Source organism: Fukomys damarensis, unplaced genomic scaffold (genome assembly GCF_012274545.1).
Source record: "Fukomys damarensis isolate Sample0158 unplaced genomic scaffold, DMR_v1.0_HiC HiC_scaffold_1, whole genome shotgun sequence".
Taxonomy (NCBI): Eukaryota; Metazoa; Chordata; class Mammalia; order Rodentia; family Bathyergidae; genus Fukomys; species Fukomys damarensis.
In genome coordinates, this window is record NW_022900913.1 from 72583015 (window position 1) to 72598687 (window position 15673).

The 15673-nt window shown below is 45.3% G+C and overlaps 1 protein-coding gene and 1 pseudogene across 1 annotated transcript; one reads left to right on the forward strand and one right to left on the reverse strand.

Annotated features, from left to right (window-relative positions):
• Positions 1–2053: 2053 nt before the first annotated feature.
• LOC104861153 (cytochrome c) lies at positions 2054–2466 on the reverse strand. Its single transcript, XM_010622474.2, has one exon. It carries the CDS (start codon positions 2408–2410, stop codon positions 2054–2056), a length of 357 nt encoding a protein of 118 aa, XP_010620776.2. The 5' UTR covers positions 2411–2466.
• A 12007-nt stretch (positions 2467–14473) lies between these two features.
• LOC104861232 lies at positions 14474–15351 on the forward strand (annotated as a pseudogene).
• The last annotated feature ends 322 nt before the right edge of the window (positions 15352–15673 follow it).

Sequence of the window (15673 nt, forward strand, 5' to 3'; positions counted from 1 at the left end):
CTCTCTCTCTCTCTCTCTCTCTCTCTCTCTCTCTCTCTCTCTCTCTCTCTCCCTCCCTCCCTCTGTTTCCCTCCCTCTGTTTCTCCCTCCCTCTCTCCCTCTCTCTCTCTTTCTCTCTCACCAGCTGTCAGGGAAGGATCATCCTCACTTCCTGTCACAGATCCACCTCTGCTGGAGAGCTGGGGCCACTGTGTGAGCATCTCCAAAGTGTTCAATGAGCCTTTCCTCTTGTGGCCAGCCTGGGTCTTGCTCTCTCCTACTCTTCATTTTTATTTGTTGCTCACAGTTAAAGAGGTGAGGAGCGAACAACCTCATAGTGAAGCCAAATGGCACCCCGTATTCCTGTCCTTACCAACACAGTGCAGGGAAGGTCTAGCAGTTTGCAAGCACACAGCTGAGGATCTTCAGTAGATTTTTTTAATGTTCTCATGCAATGTGGAATTTTTCAGGGGAAATGTGCAGAGAGACAAAGATGTTATGATCGAAGGCACAACAGAGAGAGCTGTAGCCCTTACTTTGGTTTCAGGCTCAAATAACATCACAGGCCAACACATAAAATAACTCCTGCAGGGATTATAAAGATGAAATCGAATAAACAAGAGTCCTGGGATGTTTTAATGTACCAATTTTAACACAGATTTTCACATTTGCTAAGTATATAAAAATGAAGATGTAAAGGATCCGGCGAACACCAGTCTTTAGTTTAGACTATTTCAGAATAATACTTGAGGGTCTGTACAGCAATTCATCATTATTTCAATTACAAAAAAGAAAAAAATGTCAATTCCAACACTTCCCCATAAAACACACCTCTCTGTTTAGCCTGTGGAGACCCACACAGGGGATCAGCATGCACCATCCCTGTTGTCAGGCAGCTCTGCCTCTGCCATCACCATCTTCCAAACAGGGAAACTGCAGTCCCAGGCTCTGTGTGTTGTTGCAGAGATGACAACACGACACATAAATGCTTGGGAGAACCCCCATAGGCAGCAAACTTACAGCAACTATTAGCTGTTATTGTGACTGTCGTTCCTTCTACCACATAGCCCGGTGGTTTAAAATAACATTTAAAAAGAAAGGGCAGGGGTGTGGCTCAGTGGTAGAGTTCGTGCTTAGCTTGTGCAAGGCCGTGGGCTCAACATTCATCACAGAAAGTGTGTGTGTGTGTGTGTGTGTGTGTGTGTGTGTGTATTTTAATCTGATTTTGTTTTTAATTGAATATTAAGGTCACATACAAATTTGACAACTTCCCCACTTTAATCCTTCTGATAAGCTGATAAAAAGCACCACTACCAATCACACATACAACAGTAGTTTCAATCTTGTGTTTTTAAATAGCTGTTTAAATATTATCCTGAATAATAATTCAGTCTGACTTAAAGAATTCAGAAGTAAAATCTAACTTGCTATTGTATCATGCTGACTTTTAAAAGGACCTGAACTTATAGATCAACTATAAAACATGAGAAGTGTTAAATATTCTTTATTTGGTATTATACATATGCCACCAAAATGCCTTTCATTAACTAAAATGCAGTATTTTTTAGATACAGGGAATTCTAGTTAAATTGGCATAGTCAAGACCAAAAATATAAACACTCCTTCCTTGTCTTCAACCACTGCCTTTAACAGGCTAAGAAACACAAATTGAAATGGGAGTCTTGCTTGGTTCTGAGACAATGAAGGATTTCCCCGGTGTTTAAATATATTCGCATAATCAGTTAAATAAATCTAAATATAAAAACAACCTTCAGTAAGTTTTGAGATAGAATTTCCATCTTTGCGAAAAATCAAACATTACTAATCAAGTCCAACCATATATTTACAAAGAGAAAACAGTGATGGTATTTACTGAACTAGAATTACTATCAAAACTTGAACAAAAGATATCCATTTAATTACAAGCCAATTTTACTTAAATCAGAACTATCCAACAAAAATATTCTGTCAGCCACTCGTGGTCTGAATTCTGGTGTATGAGATCTATTAAATTATGGTACGCATAAAAAAGCCATGAGACATTTCTATTTTGTAATAAATAAGGCAGTGACTATTACTCATTAGTAGCTTTTTTGAGGTAAGCTATTAAGTCCGCCCTTTCTCCCTTCTTTTTAATGCCAGCAAAGATCATTTTTGTTTCAGGGATGTACTTCTTGGGATTCTCCAAGTGCTCCATCAATGTATCCTCCCCGCAGGTGACAGCTTTGTTCTTGCTGGCATCCTTGTAAGAGAATCCAACAGCTTGACTTGTCTTCCGCCCACACAGACCATGATTTGGGCCAGTCTTGCCTCCCTCCTCCACAGTGTGGCACTGGGCACACTTCTGTACAAAAATCTTCTTGCCTTTCTCAATATCACCCATTTTTAAATCTGCTGTGGCTTCTGTGTCCAGTGTCCTCCACTCTTTCATTGTTACCACAAAGAAGGTCCCAGCTCAGAAGCCAAATGTCCTGCTCTTTCTGTGTGCATTTGTGTTTAAAAGAAACCAATTCAAAGGAAGAAGCACTCTGAGATACTCTTAAATTCATGGCCATAAGTAAGGGGAATGAATGGAAGTGAAAGAAACTTAGAGACACTAATTCTCACTTTGTGTTAACCCAAAGCACCACAGAGGTGGAAGGGAAAGCCCAACTCATCCTGTAGTATTACCTGGAATTCCAAGCTCAGGAGAGCTCTGGAGTCAGTTGATCCTGGGAATCTCCCAGGTCACAGAGCTCTACACCTCCTTCTTTCTGCCATGGAGTCAGCTCCATCTACTCAAGACTGGAATGTGGTTCCTTGTATAACTTTGACTCTGTGATTCCTCAATGCCAAACTGGTTGCCTCACAATCCTAACTTTCGGCCCCCTTCCCAGGAAGCACAGTGGGGACTGCCTGACCATGGGGGACCACCTGGCTTCCACAGTAAGACCTGGGACAGTTCTCAGCTTCCTCCCAAGTCGGACAGTAACAGAAATAGGAGAAATTCAGGAGAATGTGTGAGTGAGAATAAATGTGCTGAACCCCTGCATGGGTTCCACACTACCGCTGGATAGTTCCTTCATGGCATCCACTATACATGGACTTCAAGAAAAACCAGCTGTGTGAGTGCAGTGGCTCAGTTCTGCCCAAAGCAGACCAGGGTGCTGCTCTGTCAGATCCCATTTGCTGATCTAATCAAGTGTCCTCTGGAAACTCTGGGGTTCTTGCGGGATCCCTCTCAGCCTAGGTTTTCTGTGCCAAAGCGATGACAAGCAGGCTGACTGCTGCGTGGACCCATGATGGAGATAGCCCAGAACCAGAACTCAGAACAACGAGACTCAGAAGGCCTGGTGGCTAACCCGGCCAGGCTCAGCTCCATCCACCTACTTCCCCAAACAGAGTCCTGACTTCATAAATCACCCAGCACACTGAATTCATCCAAACTCCTGACAAAACATTCTTCCCAATTCTGGTTTATTTCCAAAGGTGAAAGAGTCTAAATTATAAAATATTGAAATGTCTCAATGAAAGTAAACAAGGGAGAATTGGGTGAAGTATCATGGAAGTTTATAAAATCTCCTTCACAGAATGAAGAAGTCCCAAGAGCACTTGGTTTAAGTTAATAACTTATGCTGTGATGAAAACACCCTTTGTGCGCGTCCTCCAGTGACCCCACATCACAAGGTCATAATGTGACTGTGTGTGTCATGTAACTGGGGGCCATGCACACCCTTCCTGCAGGCTGAGAGCTCGAAATGACCTGCAGCTTGAAATCAGAGGCCTCCTAGAGCCTCAGGAACCTTTAACTCCATTTCTACCACGGAGTGAAGAGCACTGTGAGGCGGCACCTGTACCTTTACAATCCTGTACATACACAGAAGTCCCCAAGTAACAAGATGCTGGAGACAGAGTGGGGTATTTCTCAGCCAGATAGGCAGAACCTCTCGTAGAATAAGAGTCTGGGGAATGGTAGCTGACTCCTGTAACTGTTCACTCCCTAGGGTCACGGAGACACTGGCACCTGTCTACATCACCAGACACTGCCCTCAGGGAGGCCCTGGGGGAAAGGTTTCACATCTTCTCGGGTTTCTTGACAGTCTCTAAGATCACCCAGGTGCGCTTTTTCCCCTTAGTTACACAGATTTGCGTGTGGAGCCACCTCTGCATCGCTAGGATCCAGATCCACTGTTGCTAACAGGAAGCTCCACCTGGGAGCATTGCTGGCATGAGCTGTTCACATGTGAACTGGGATCACTGCACCTTTGTTTTGGGGTAAAATTAACCTATACACTTCTTTTCATATTCTTTTTTTCAGTGTGGGATCAGGGTTATGTACAGAAAAAGATAGGGATTGTTTTGTTTGGGTATTTCGGGGGCTTTGGAGGAGCTATGTTCCAGAACAAACAAATAATAAATTATCAGTTCCCTTAAAATTAACAACTTTTTAATAGGTGACTGTGTTAGGGAGAATTCTGTTACTGTGACAAAATATCTGAGAAAATCAACTTAAAGGAGGAGAGGTTTTCCTTAGCTCACAGTCTCAGAGATTTTGGTCCATGGTCCCTGGCCCACTTCTCCTTGGGCCTATGGTGGCACAGCAGGCTCATGACAGCTGGAGTAAGTGGCCAAGGAAGCTGCTTGCATTGTAGTGGCCAGGAAGGGATGAGCTACCTGCTAAATGCCTCTCCATTATGGTTCATGGTTACTTGATAACACTGACCTTACCTCCTACTCATCACAACCTCCACCACCCCGAAAGAAGTGAGAGTGAACCCCAGGCTCCAAAGTCAGACAACACCTCCCTGACCCCAACCCTTCAGATATAGATTCCCAGAATACAGTGGTCCCAATATCAAAAGCCTGAGCTTGCACTGAGCCTGGGCTGGAACAGGAAAATGGGAAGGAGGTCCCTGCGACTTCCTCTGGAGTCCATCCTAGAGGAAACAGAAAGCCACTGGAGGTGTGGCAAGGGAGGAGGCAAATTAATGCCAGGCTGACAAGAGGGACAGTATCACATGTTTGGAGAAGATGAAAAGTTTTCTGGTTTTCCAGGAGTATATGCTAAATGTGACAATTAAGGAAGATGGGAGACAGCTTTCCTGCCAAAAAGGATCTCTGCTGAGACATCTGGACCCTCTCTGGAGGATAGATCTCACATAACCCTGTCCCCAGCATCCTTGCCGGCTCTATAACCCTTTGACCTGCCAGGCTGCCATGGGCAGGCCATGTGTTACTCTTTCCACGTACTGCTGAAGAGGAAGAAACATGCATTAGTATCTTAGTCACTTTCTTTGTCACTGGGACATATAACCAATACATACAATTTAAAGGAGAGAGTTTATTTTGGTTCACATTTCAGTCCAGGGTCAGTGGCTCCAAAGAAGAAACAGCAGAGAGGCCTTACCAAGGAAAGCTGCTCGCGGCATGGCAGACCAGAAGCTCAGAAAGAGTGAAGGGCAGAGCCAAGGAGGGAGATACAACCCTCCAGACCACAGCCCCAGTGAATTTCTCTTCCAACCAGACCCACCTCCTAACAGCAAGTCAGCTATGAGCTCATGATCCAGTCACCTTCCAGTCACCTTCCAAAACTCCCATCTCTGAGGCATGATATAGTTACAAACCACAACCGTCATTGCTTAGGACACAGACTGATTAATACATAAGCCGAAGAACACAGGCACACCATGAATATATTATATAAACATAACCGTGCAAAGACACAATAGACGTTTCTGTTCCAGTCATCCTAGTCACATGCTCACGTACTCCATCAAATACAAAATAATCTCCCTTTCATTCGAGTGGTCAAGATGTCATGGTTTTCATGCTAAACAACACTGGTTCTAATGCCATAAACACCTCCAAGGGGAAGGGCAGTGTGTGTTCTCCAACCCCGCTCTAGAAACCATCACTCAGGTAGCCAGAGGAGTTGCCCAGTCTTGAAAAGCAGTCTCCATCATGATTCAGCCATGATGACACTCTCAGTGGGTGGATTTACAAGGTTCACAGAGGGCCTTTTCATACATGACCTCCAGGTTTGGTTTGGTTTGGTTTGGCTGTCATTTTATTTTGTTTAGACAGGATCTCACTAAGTTGCCCAGGCTGGCCTTGGACTTGTAATACTTCTTCATGAACCTCACAAGAAGCTGGGACTGCAGACATGTTCCACCACGCTGGATCTTCGTAACCCCTGAATAAAGGTCCAAGTGTGAGTTCATGGGACTGGTAAGAAAAATCAAGTTCCAAGAGCTTTGTCTCTCACCTAAAGCAGCTCATTTATGTAGCCCAGACTAGAGTCTACTAAAACAATACCCAACCTTTGCTAGGTCATTTGCAAGGGGAGGAAGGGCTAGAATTCTAAAGAATCCTCAGTTCTTGGGCACACTTGCCTCTCAAGGATTCATTTGTCTTTATTCACTCAAAAAATACCCGCAGAGAACCTGCTACATGCAAATGATCAAGGCACTTGTCTTACACACATCCAGGAGCCAAGCAGGCCAGGCGTCACAGAGTTTGCATTCTCAAAACAGAAAGTAGCTATTTGGTGTAGTGATGCACACCTGTAATGCTAGCACTCAGGAGACTGAGGCAGGAGGATCACCATGAGTTCGAGGCTAGCCTGGAATATATACTGAAATCAAGGCTAATCTGAACCATATAATGACACCCTGTCTGAAATAAATTAAATTAAATCAAATAAATAAAAAGCAGGAAGCGACCAAGAGCAGAAGGTAAATTCAACCCAGCTATTCTCCTTCTGAAAGAATTAAAAACATACTGTCACAGTGATCCATGCATAGCTATGTTATAGCAGCACAACTCATAATAACTAAATCTTGGAAGCAGCCTACATGGCCATTAGATGAATAGAACCAAAGATGTGGTATTATCAATACAACAGAGTACTATTCTGCTATAAATAAGGATATATTTAAGCCATTTGTAGGGAAAAAAAATGGATGAACCATGAAAACATACTATTGAGTGAAATAAGTCAGAAACATGAGATTAAATACTGTATGGTTTCTTTCATATGAGAAATACAAACAAAAAGCAAAATAAAACATACATAAAAGTAAATAGGCAAGAAAATCATTTGCACTGGGAAGAAAACCATGAAATGGAGGGAGGGCAAAGAGGGAAAGGGAAGGGAATTAAAAAGAACTAAGATATGTCATGTACATGTACCAAATACCCACAATGAAAGTAATCGTCATTTATCGCAAATGTGCAAATATATGCATTCTTTTAAAAGAGCAGTATGTGATGAACAAGCAAACCAAGCGCTGTGTGAGAGGGGATGAGTGAGAATGCAGCAGAGGTGTGTTACCCAGAGTTCCCTGCTTGAGTCTCCTCAGTGATGGGGTCCCCATAGCCAAGGGCTTGCAGAGAAAGGCCTGAGGAAAGACTGCAATGGGGCTTCAGCACAGGTCAGTGAGGCCAGAGAAATCGGGGACTGCAGACCACAGGGCCTTTGCTCTCTGTGAGCTGAGGGGTGAGAGATTCAGCAGCGAGGTTCCTGGGCCCTGATACTGTGATTATCAATCCCATGACCAGGGAGCTGCAGGCAGAGAGTGCTGCTGCAGAGCTTTGCAGTAACCCTCAGTGCTGTGGCTCAGATCTAGGATGTCCCCAAAGGCTGCTGTGTTCCAGGCGGGGGCCTGTGGAAGGCAAATGCATCCTGAGGGCACTATACTCATAAGTGCATTCATCCACGAACAGACTCAGGATCTGATAGCTCTGGGTCAGGGGATGGGAACGTGAAGTGTGGGCTTCATGAGGGAATCTGACCTGCATGAACAGTATTTCTCTCTCCCTCTCCTCTTCTTCTTCCCCTCTTTCTCTCCTTCCCCTCTCCACAGTAAGCAGCTTGCTTCCCCACACCCTGCCTTGCTGCCACCTGCTTCTCCCTCACCTGAGGCCAGAAGCCAGCAGGCCACAGACTGAGATCTCTGAAACCAGGAGCCCCACAATTCTGCCCTCCTCCGAGGTATCAGTCTCGGGTGTTTTGTCACCCTGGTGGAAAGCTAACCCACTCAGTGACAAGGAACCAGTATCTTGGGCCAGATGCTCGCAACGATGAAGTGGGTGGTCATATCCTGCACATCTTTTTCAGAGAAAGCAGGAATTCACTGTGGTCGGTGAACATGGACCAGGAAGCCACGCATCCTTCTCCACAGAACACTGCCCAGAATATCCATGCCCTCAGTGCAGAGATGATTTTCCCTTCCTGATCTGCAGACGCTTCTGGGGGACCAGGAGCCTCCAGCTGAGTGCTTGTCTAGGTGTTGTCCACAAGGCGGCCGTGCAAAGCTGTCAATTAAAAGATAAAAACCATCCAGGGCTGGGGATTTAGCTCAGCGGTTCTTTTGCCTGCCTTGCAAGTGCAAGGACCCAAGTTCGATCCCCAGTACAAAAAAAAAAAAAATAAAAAAAAAAAAAAAAAAAAAAAAAAAAAATCCATCCTTGGTCCCGCTGCGTGGTGTTACATGTAAGTATGCATAGAGGATTCATTCTTGAGGGGCTTTAGACAAGGTCCAGAGTCAGTGGAACTCGAATCGTCTCGAAGGAGTCACAGTGGGCACAGGACGGAGACCTCAGATAAACGGAGTGAGAAAGGGAGGACGCCGGCAGAGCGGCCCACTGCCTGGGCGGGAGGAGACGCAGGACCGAGCTGGCCCTACGCGCAGGAGGACCAGTCCCCGCTCCCTGGGTCTCCCAGCCAGACAGCACAGAGGACAGCACCGCTCCGCGGCAAGCGGGCGCCACCTGCTGGAGCATCGCTGCGAAGACGCCTGTTAAGGCCTGGGTTGTCTTAGCCGTGGCCGGGAGTTCAGAAACTGCGAAGTGCAGAAGGGACATTAACCAAATGCGGGAGCCACAGGAGGCACTGAGTAACTTCCTAGTTGTGGGGCAAGAGGGGACGGGGCAGGGGAAGTACCACCTTTGACACACGCACACCCCCCACGGACTGAGTAGGCAGCGCCGCCCCTGCCTCGCAGGTCCCCACCCTGGTGGCTCCCCCACCAGAACACACATCTCTACCCCGCTGCCACCCGTGTTTGAAGCGACCCTATAAACAAACGATGCCACAGAACAAATCCGAAGCCACCACAAGCTGTTCCTAACTCTGCTGGGAAACAGGGTTCCCTGCCCACAACGCCACCCTTGTGAAATACCTGCCAGTACCCCGGGTCCAAGGTCCTGTGTATCTATATGAAGATCCACAGAGCATCATTTGCTAAGACTGTCCCCATCAGGAGGGCTTGGAAACTGTTAAAAATCAACCCATGTCTCGATTCACTGTTCTGTCCCTCAGATTTATGGATCTATTCTTGTGCCGATAAGCACTGGCTTCCTCACTTAGCTTGTAATAACTCTTGGCAGCAATCAGGTAAGCCATGAGCCGGGATCCTCTCTCCACCCAGCTGCCTGCTCCTTCCTGACAGCTCCAGCGTCTCTAGAGGAGCAGCCTCAAGCCCCGTGCTTCTGTCTTTACCATGACCGAACAGCAAATCAACCCACAGTTGTCTTGAAACAGTATCAGCCACGTTGAAAGTATATCTGAAAATGGCAATGGCAATAAAGTTTTACTCGGCCTTGTGGACATGTAAGGCTTTACTGATCTCATCTTTCCCAGCCCTTCCAAGTCTGTAGAATTTAGTCTGTGATCTGAAATGCACAGTTGACACTGTCTTCTCCCATGTGTGTGTGTGTGTGTGTGTGTGTGTGTGTGTGTGTGTTGCATCTATATCCTTGGCCTATCAGATTTAGAAATCCCCTTTTTAAAAAAAGATTTACAAATCCCTTTTTTCTTCTTTTATTGAGCTTATTGGTACATTTTAGGTATACAGTACAATTACATTCATTATTGGTATCTTGTACCTTTACATGACAGGTCCCTTCTTGTTGGTGCTCAAAGATTTCCTTTAATGCCCCATCCCTGTGTGGCTGGGAACTTGTCAACTCTGTAACCTCAGTGGCAGGCTATGGTGTTTCCTGGTTCCTGACATCCTCTGTTGGGTGGACCCCAAGACAAGTCCTGGGGACACTATCAGGGAAGGGAGGGTGCCAACTGGCAGTGTATAAAATCCCGGGAGGCAGGCTGGGTGCGACTCCTTTGGGACCCTCTGAGAGGATGCACAGTACAGATAAAAAGTCTCCAGGAAGAGCAGCTCGCAGGAATCATACTCCACAGGCCCTGATTGTCTTGGCTGAGGGCAACCCGTGGAAAAATTCTATCCCTGCCCCTGAGAATGGCCACACTCAGAGAGCCAAGCAAATTCATGGACCAAAAAAATCCCTCAAGCGAAGAAATCAGATGTTGAAATCACATGCCTTCCATGTACAGGGAATTGTACAGCAATGCTTGAGGCCAGGCGACACGAGATAGCACCAACAGCACCTCCCACAGAGACACCACAATGTCCCACAAAAGCACTGGGGCTCTGTGACTCAGTTTAGATGGGAGTAGCTGCATGACAGTGCCACTTCACCAAAGTCTCCAGGCCTGTGCTCTGGCAGCACCTGCCCGAGGAGACCTCCAGGCATATGAACAGGAACATGGTCCTGATGCTGGAATAGCAACTTCTCCTTTAGTTGCAGAAAGATTACAGAAAATACTGTACCTCTAATTTTATTAGTAAGCATTTTGTTTGTTTGTTTTGAGACAGGGTCTCACTATGTATTTGAGACTGATCTCAAACTATGTAGTTCATGCTGGTCTCAAACGCACAGCAATCCTCCTGCCTCAGCATCCCGAGTGCTGGGATGACAGGCGTGCGCCACCATGCCCAGCCTTAGTAAGCATTTTTAAATGTAGAGTATTTTTGTTAGACCCCATGTTAAAGGCTCAGCCCCATCCTGTGGCCGTAGCGGAAGGTGGCAGGACCTTTATGAAGTGAGGCTTGATGAAGAGAAGTTAGGTCGTGTTGGGGGGGTGTCCTTGACAGAGATGCGAGGACCCCCAGCTCCTTTCTCTCCTTTCATTTCCCTGCTGTGATGTTCTGTGAAGCCACAGGCCTGAGAGCCATGGATCCCACCCTCCATGGACTGAAGCCTCTGAAACTGTGAGCCAAAATAAGTTGTTTATCTTTGGTCTGTCACAGCATCAGAAAACACAACTTTCCAACTCAATATTTTACATTTTTATCATTGTAAGCACTTCTGAAAATGTTATTCAGAAAAATTTAAGAAAATACTCTCTGATAACTTGTGTTATGAATTAAAAACAACTCACTTAAATCCCCAGCCCAAAAAATTTAATTTTAAAAGTATCCTAGTCCATGGATTTAGCTTAGTGGTGCCACTGCATGCCCCATAAGTGCAAGGTCCTGAGTTGGATCCCCAGTACCACAAAAAAAAAAAAAAAAAGCATCCTAGTAGATAAACTGGCTAGTACAGAAGCAAATGCTTGAAAAGTCATAACTAAACATTTACTAACAGCAGGGCCAGGGATTTAGCTCAGTAATGCCGCCACCTTCCTCGCAAGTGCAAGGACCCAAGTTCGATCCCCACTACCAAAACATTTACCAACACCTGAAATACTAAAAGACAATAGCGTTTTTTGGTCTGAGGATTTCAGCTCAGTGATGCCACTGCCTGCCTCACAATCACAAGGTCCTGAGTTAGACCCCTGGTACCAAACATAAATAAATAAAGTGTTTTTTAATGGTTGGAAGGATTTAAATACTGAGGGCAAACACACATAAAGTGACACAATCCTCTGTGTACAATGGCATTTTTGTCATAAATTGTTTAAGTGAAAAAATATGTCACAAAAGAGCCAGAGTGTAAACTCTATTCACCATGAAAGCCCATTTCCTGGGGCCCTGAAAACAGCAGTGTATGATATCAGAAAATACCATATAAGCCTTCACCCTGCAATTTACCTTTTCTCACTTCAAGTAAATATTGGAAGTTCTTTTCCCAGGAACTTGAAGCTATTAGGCCAGTTCAAATGTCCATATAACACTTCTCTCCTGTGCCTAGCGCCCAGTTCCTAGCAGACCCGTGGAGCAGGGCCTGTGAAGATGCCTCTGTTGCCAAACATTATACCCCCTCTGCCTCCACTGGAATTATATAAATGTGTTCGGCACTAAGAGAGATTCTCTGGGGGAAAAAAGCCAATAAAGTTGTTCTTTAGTCCTGAAGAACTCAGGATTTGGCAAAATATGTGAGCCATTTTCAAAGCCCTGGCCCTAGACTGATGTGGGATCTGCCACTCGCCATGCAGCTCACAAGGTAAAAAGGCAGGCTATCTAGGCCTGGATTTCTGAGATTCAAATCCAAGATCAAGTGGCCCATGGCTTCCAGCCTCCAATGAAGACAGCGGGTGGCAATGGTGGAACACACAGGGAAGGGAGCACTCACATCTGGAGACAGGGAACAGTCCAGTCCAAGTCCAGACCAAGTCCCACTGTCCCCTCCAAGGGTGGCATTCCCAATGACCTAAGGACCTCACAACAGCCCCATATCATGCCAGTCCACAGCACCTGCCAAAACTGCTCCCTGAGGACCATGCCTTTGCACATGGGCCTTTGGGGACAGACACCCACATTGTGGCAAACGTCACTAAAGATCAGCAAGGATTACCACCAAGGTCCCCAAGGCAGTGGTTCTACCACCAGTTGATCTCCAATAGTGTAGAAGAAATTCGATGCTTGCTACTAACTCAGTGCATGTGTGGTAACTTCTGATCATTCTGTTCTTCCCTTGTCTTATAAATGCAATGTTGAAATACATTTGAAATGCACTCACAAAATATAAAATGACACTTCACTGGCAACAATCTCTTATTTGTATTAGTAAAAGAATGGTTTTCATCTTCAAGCGCAGAGACTCCTACAACCTTGGCTTAGGTTCACATTTTAAAGTCATTGTAAAAGGGCCAGGGATTTAGCTCAGTGATTTTGCAGCCTGCCTTGCAAGCTCAAGGACCTGAGTTTGATCCCTGGTACCAAAAACAAAAAACAAAAACAAAAATAATAATAAAGTCATTGTAAAAGATCAACTGCAAAATTAAGGGAACAGTGCACAGCCCTGCCCTCACTTCTGGGGCTATCTGAAAATGTAAGGCTTGATGCTTGACAGATCTCCCTGAAAGCTGTTGTGCTCATGGCTATGGTTTATTGAAGAGAAAAGCTAGAAGATCAAGCCCAAGATGAACCTCAGAGAAAAACACCACCTGCAGCATCCTCTGTCCACTCTGGGGAGCCAGGACAACATGACTAGCCCAGCACAGTTGAGTGACAGTCTGCATAGAGTAGTGTCTGGAGGTGCATTTGATCATCTGAAGGGCTAAGCTTAATGTCTGAGCTCTGGCCCTGTTGAAGGTGACTGATCATGTGACCAAAAGCCCCCACCCTGTGTCCTACTGTTACTTCAGGGGGTGTCCAGGTCCCAGTGTGAAGGCTCATATCACATTTTTATATTATTCAAGGTGGCCCAAGGTCCTCACGCAGTGAGTACTGTTCTGACCAAGCCTGGCATTCCAAGGACTAAGACATCACCTCTCAGTAGATGAAGGCAGAAGTCTCACCTTTTTGTGGGCCAGGCTAAATTACTCACCACACAGGAAGAAAATCAATTGTATGATTATTACAATTGTGCATTTTGTATTTCAAGAAATGTGTTTGAGGGCCAGGGATTTAGCTCAGTGGTTCCACCACCTGCCTCTAGCACAAGGTCCCAAGTTCAATCCCCGGTACTAAAAAAAAATGTGTTTGACTATTCTGAAATATGGTTGTAGCCTTTGAAACAAAATCATGACATTTCTTACTTGGGTGATAGCATATGGCAATAAATCTAATTTAAATTTTGCTTGGAAAAGAAAATAAGAAAGGTAGAAGGAAGAAAGGGCAGCAAATCATTTTATGTCCTTAGAGTTACCTTGTACTTTACCATCATCACCACCAACAGATTTTTTCTTCTTTAAAATGCAGAAACGTTATGATTGAAAGAAATTAAGAAGATGCAACTGCAACTATATGAAATGGAAGATCCTGGATGGGATCCTGGAACAGAAAATGAAGAGAGAGGAAACTGGTGAAATTCAAACGAAGTCACTAGTTTACTGTTAAGTATTACAATTGCATATCACACTGATGGCTAAGTTCCTCATTTTATTATAATGCTCTAATTCTATGAAGTGTTAATGTTATGGGAAGCTGAGTAAAAGATATATGCAAACTTTTTCTGTGTGTTTGCAACTTTTCTGTAGGTCTGAAATAATTTCAGGCCAGAGATTTAGCTCAGTGGTTCCGCCTCCTGTCTCGCAAGTTCAAGGTCCTGAGTTCAATCCCCGGTACCAGTCTGAAATTTCAAAATGAAAAGTTTAAAAAAGGTTGAGGCAGGTGGATCGCCACAAGTTCAAGGCCAGCCTGAGCTACATAGCGAGACGCTAGATCAAAAATAAATTCATTTGGCACACAGCTTCTGGGACAGGTGTTTCAACTCTTGCCAAGTCTCTCCACTGCCTGCTGAGCTGATGGGCCTTGGGCTCCCAGCAAGCATGAGCCTCCCGGCCCACCACCACCAGTGTTGTGCAGGGCACGGACAGTGCACGTGGGCCTTTGAGCACAGCCTCAGGATCCCTGAAGCCCTGAGCGCAGGCACAGCTGCAGGTGATCTGTGGGTGACCACATCTGCAGGAGACTTTACCATCCATCCTCCAGGACTTGGGGCTCCAACACTTTCCTGCAGGCACTCGATATGGGGTTCCATCTGACCTCCAGGAAGGAAGAGCTCCTCTGACTCCAGCTCAGAAGGCCACCTGTCTTTGCCGCTGAGACCCTTTTTGCCATGGCCCTGCAGTGCCTCAGCCCTCCAGGAATGCTGTGGAAGGGATACACAGCCAGTGGGTGACCACGAGGTCACCGAGGAGCTGTCCCCGGCGGACACACATCTGGCAAAGTCCCTGAGCCAGCTCTGCTACACAGGATGGCACTGGGGAAATATGACTGTTAATAAAGCCAAAGAGAAATTAAAAGAAGAACCAAAAGGAACTTTCTTGATCAGAGATAGTTTACAGACTACCTACTAACAATATCTGTTAAAATATCAGCTGGACCAACTAATCTGTGAATTGGTACCAAGATGGGAAGTTGAGACTGGATTCTATTACATGTGTCAAGTCCAAGCTTAAACAGTTCAACAGTGTGCTTCACCTGATTGACTACTATGTGCCGATGTGCAAGGATAAGCAGACAGACCTGGAACCACACACCCCCAAAAGGGGCCTGTTCACCTTTACCTAACCAAACCCCTATACACATCAGCACCCTCCCTACAGCACCTTTGTCCACTAACAAATGCACTGGTACCATCTGGAGACTGCCTTTATGAACAAGACTGAAAGATTACTTGAAAGAATATAAATTCCGGGTATAAGTGTTTCTCTTTGTCTAAACCTATCTCATTTAGAGTATCTCCAAATGCAGCAATGTTAAAGAGAACCAAAACTTGAGTGACTGCTCAGGAATGCTGCACAGAATCCTTGCTAAGACCAGCTGAAGTCAATCTAATTTAAATCCGTGAAGAGGTAGCTAGGTATTTAAAGTTCCCTTAGATATTTCTACCTTCCTGAGCAGTGCTTCCTTTCCTAAGGCTGATCAAGACCAATTGACCCATTTAAATTCAAAAAATAAAATATCAAAGTAAAGGCTGATGGAGCATTTTATCAGAACTTTGGTAAAGGTCTAACCTCCAAGCT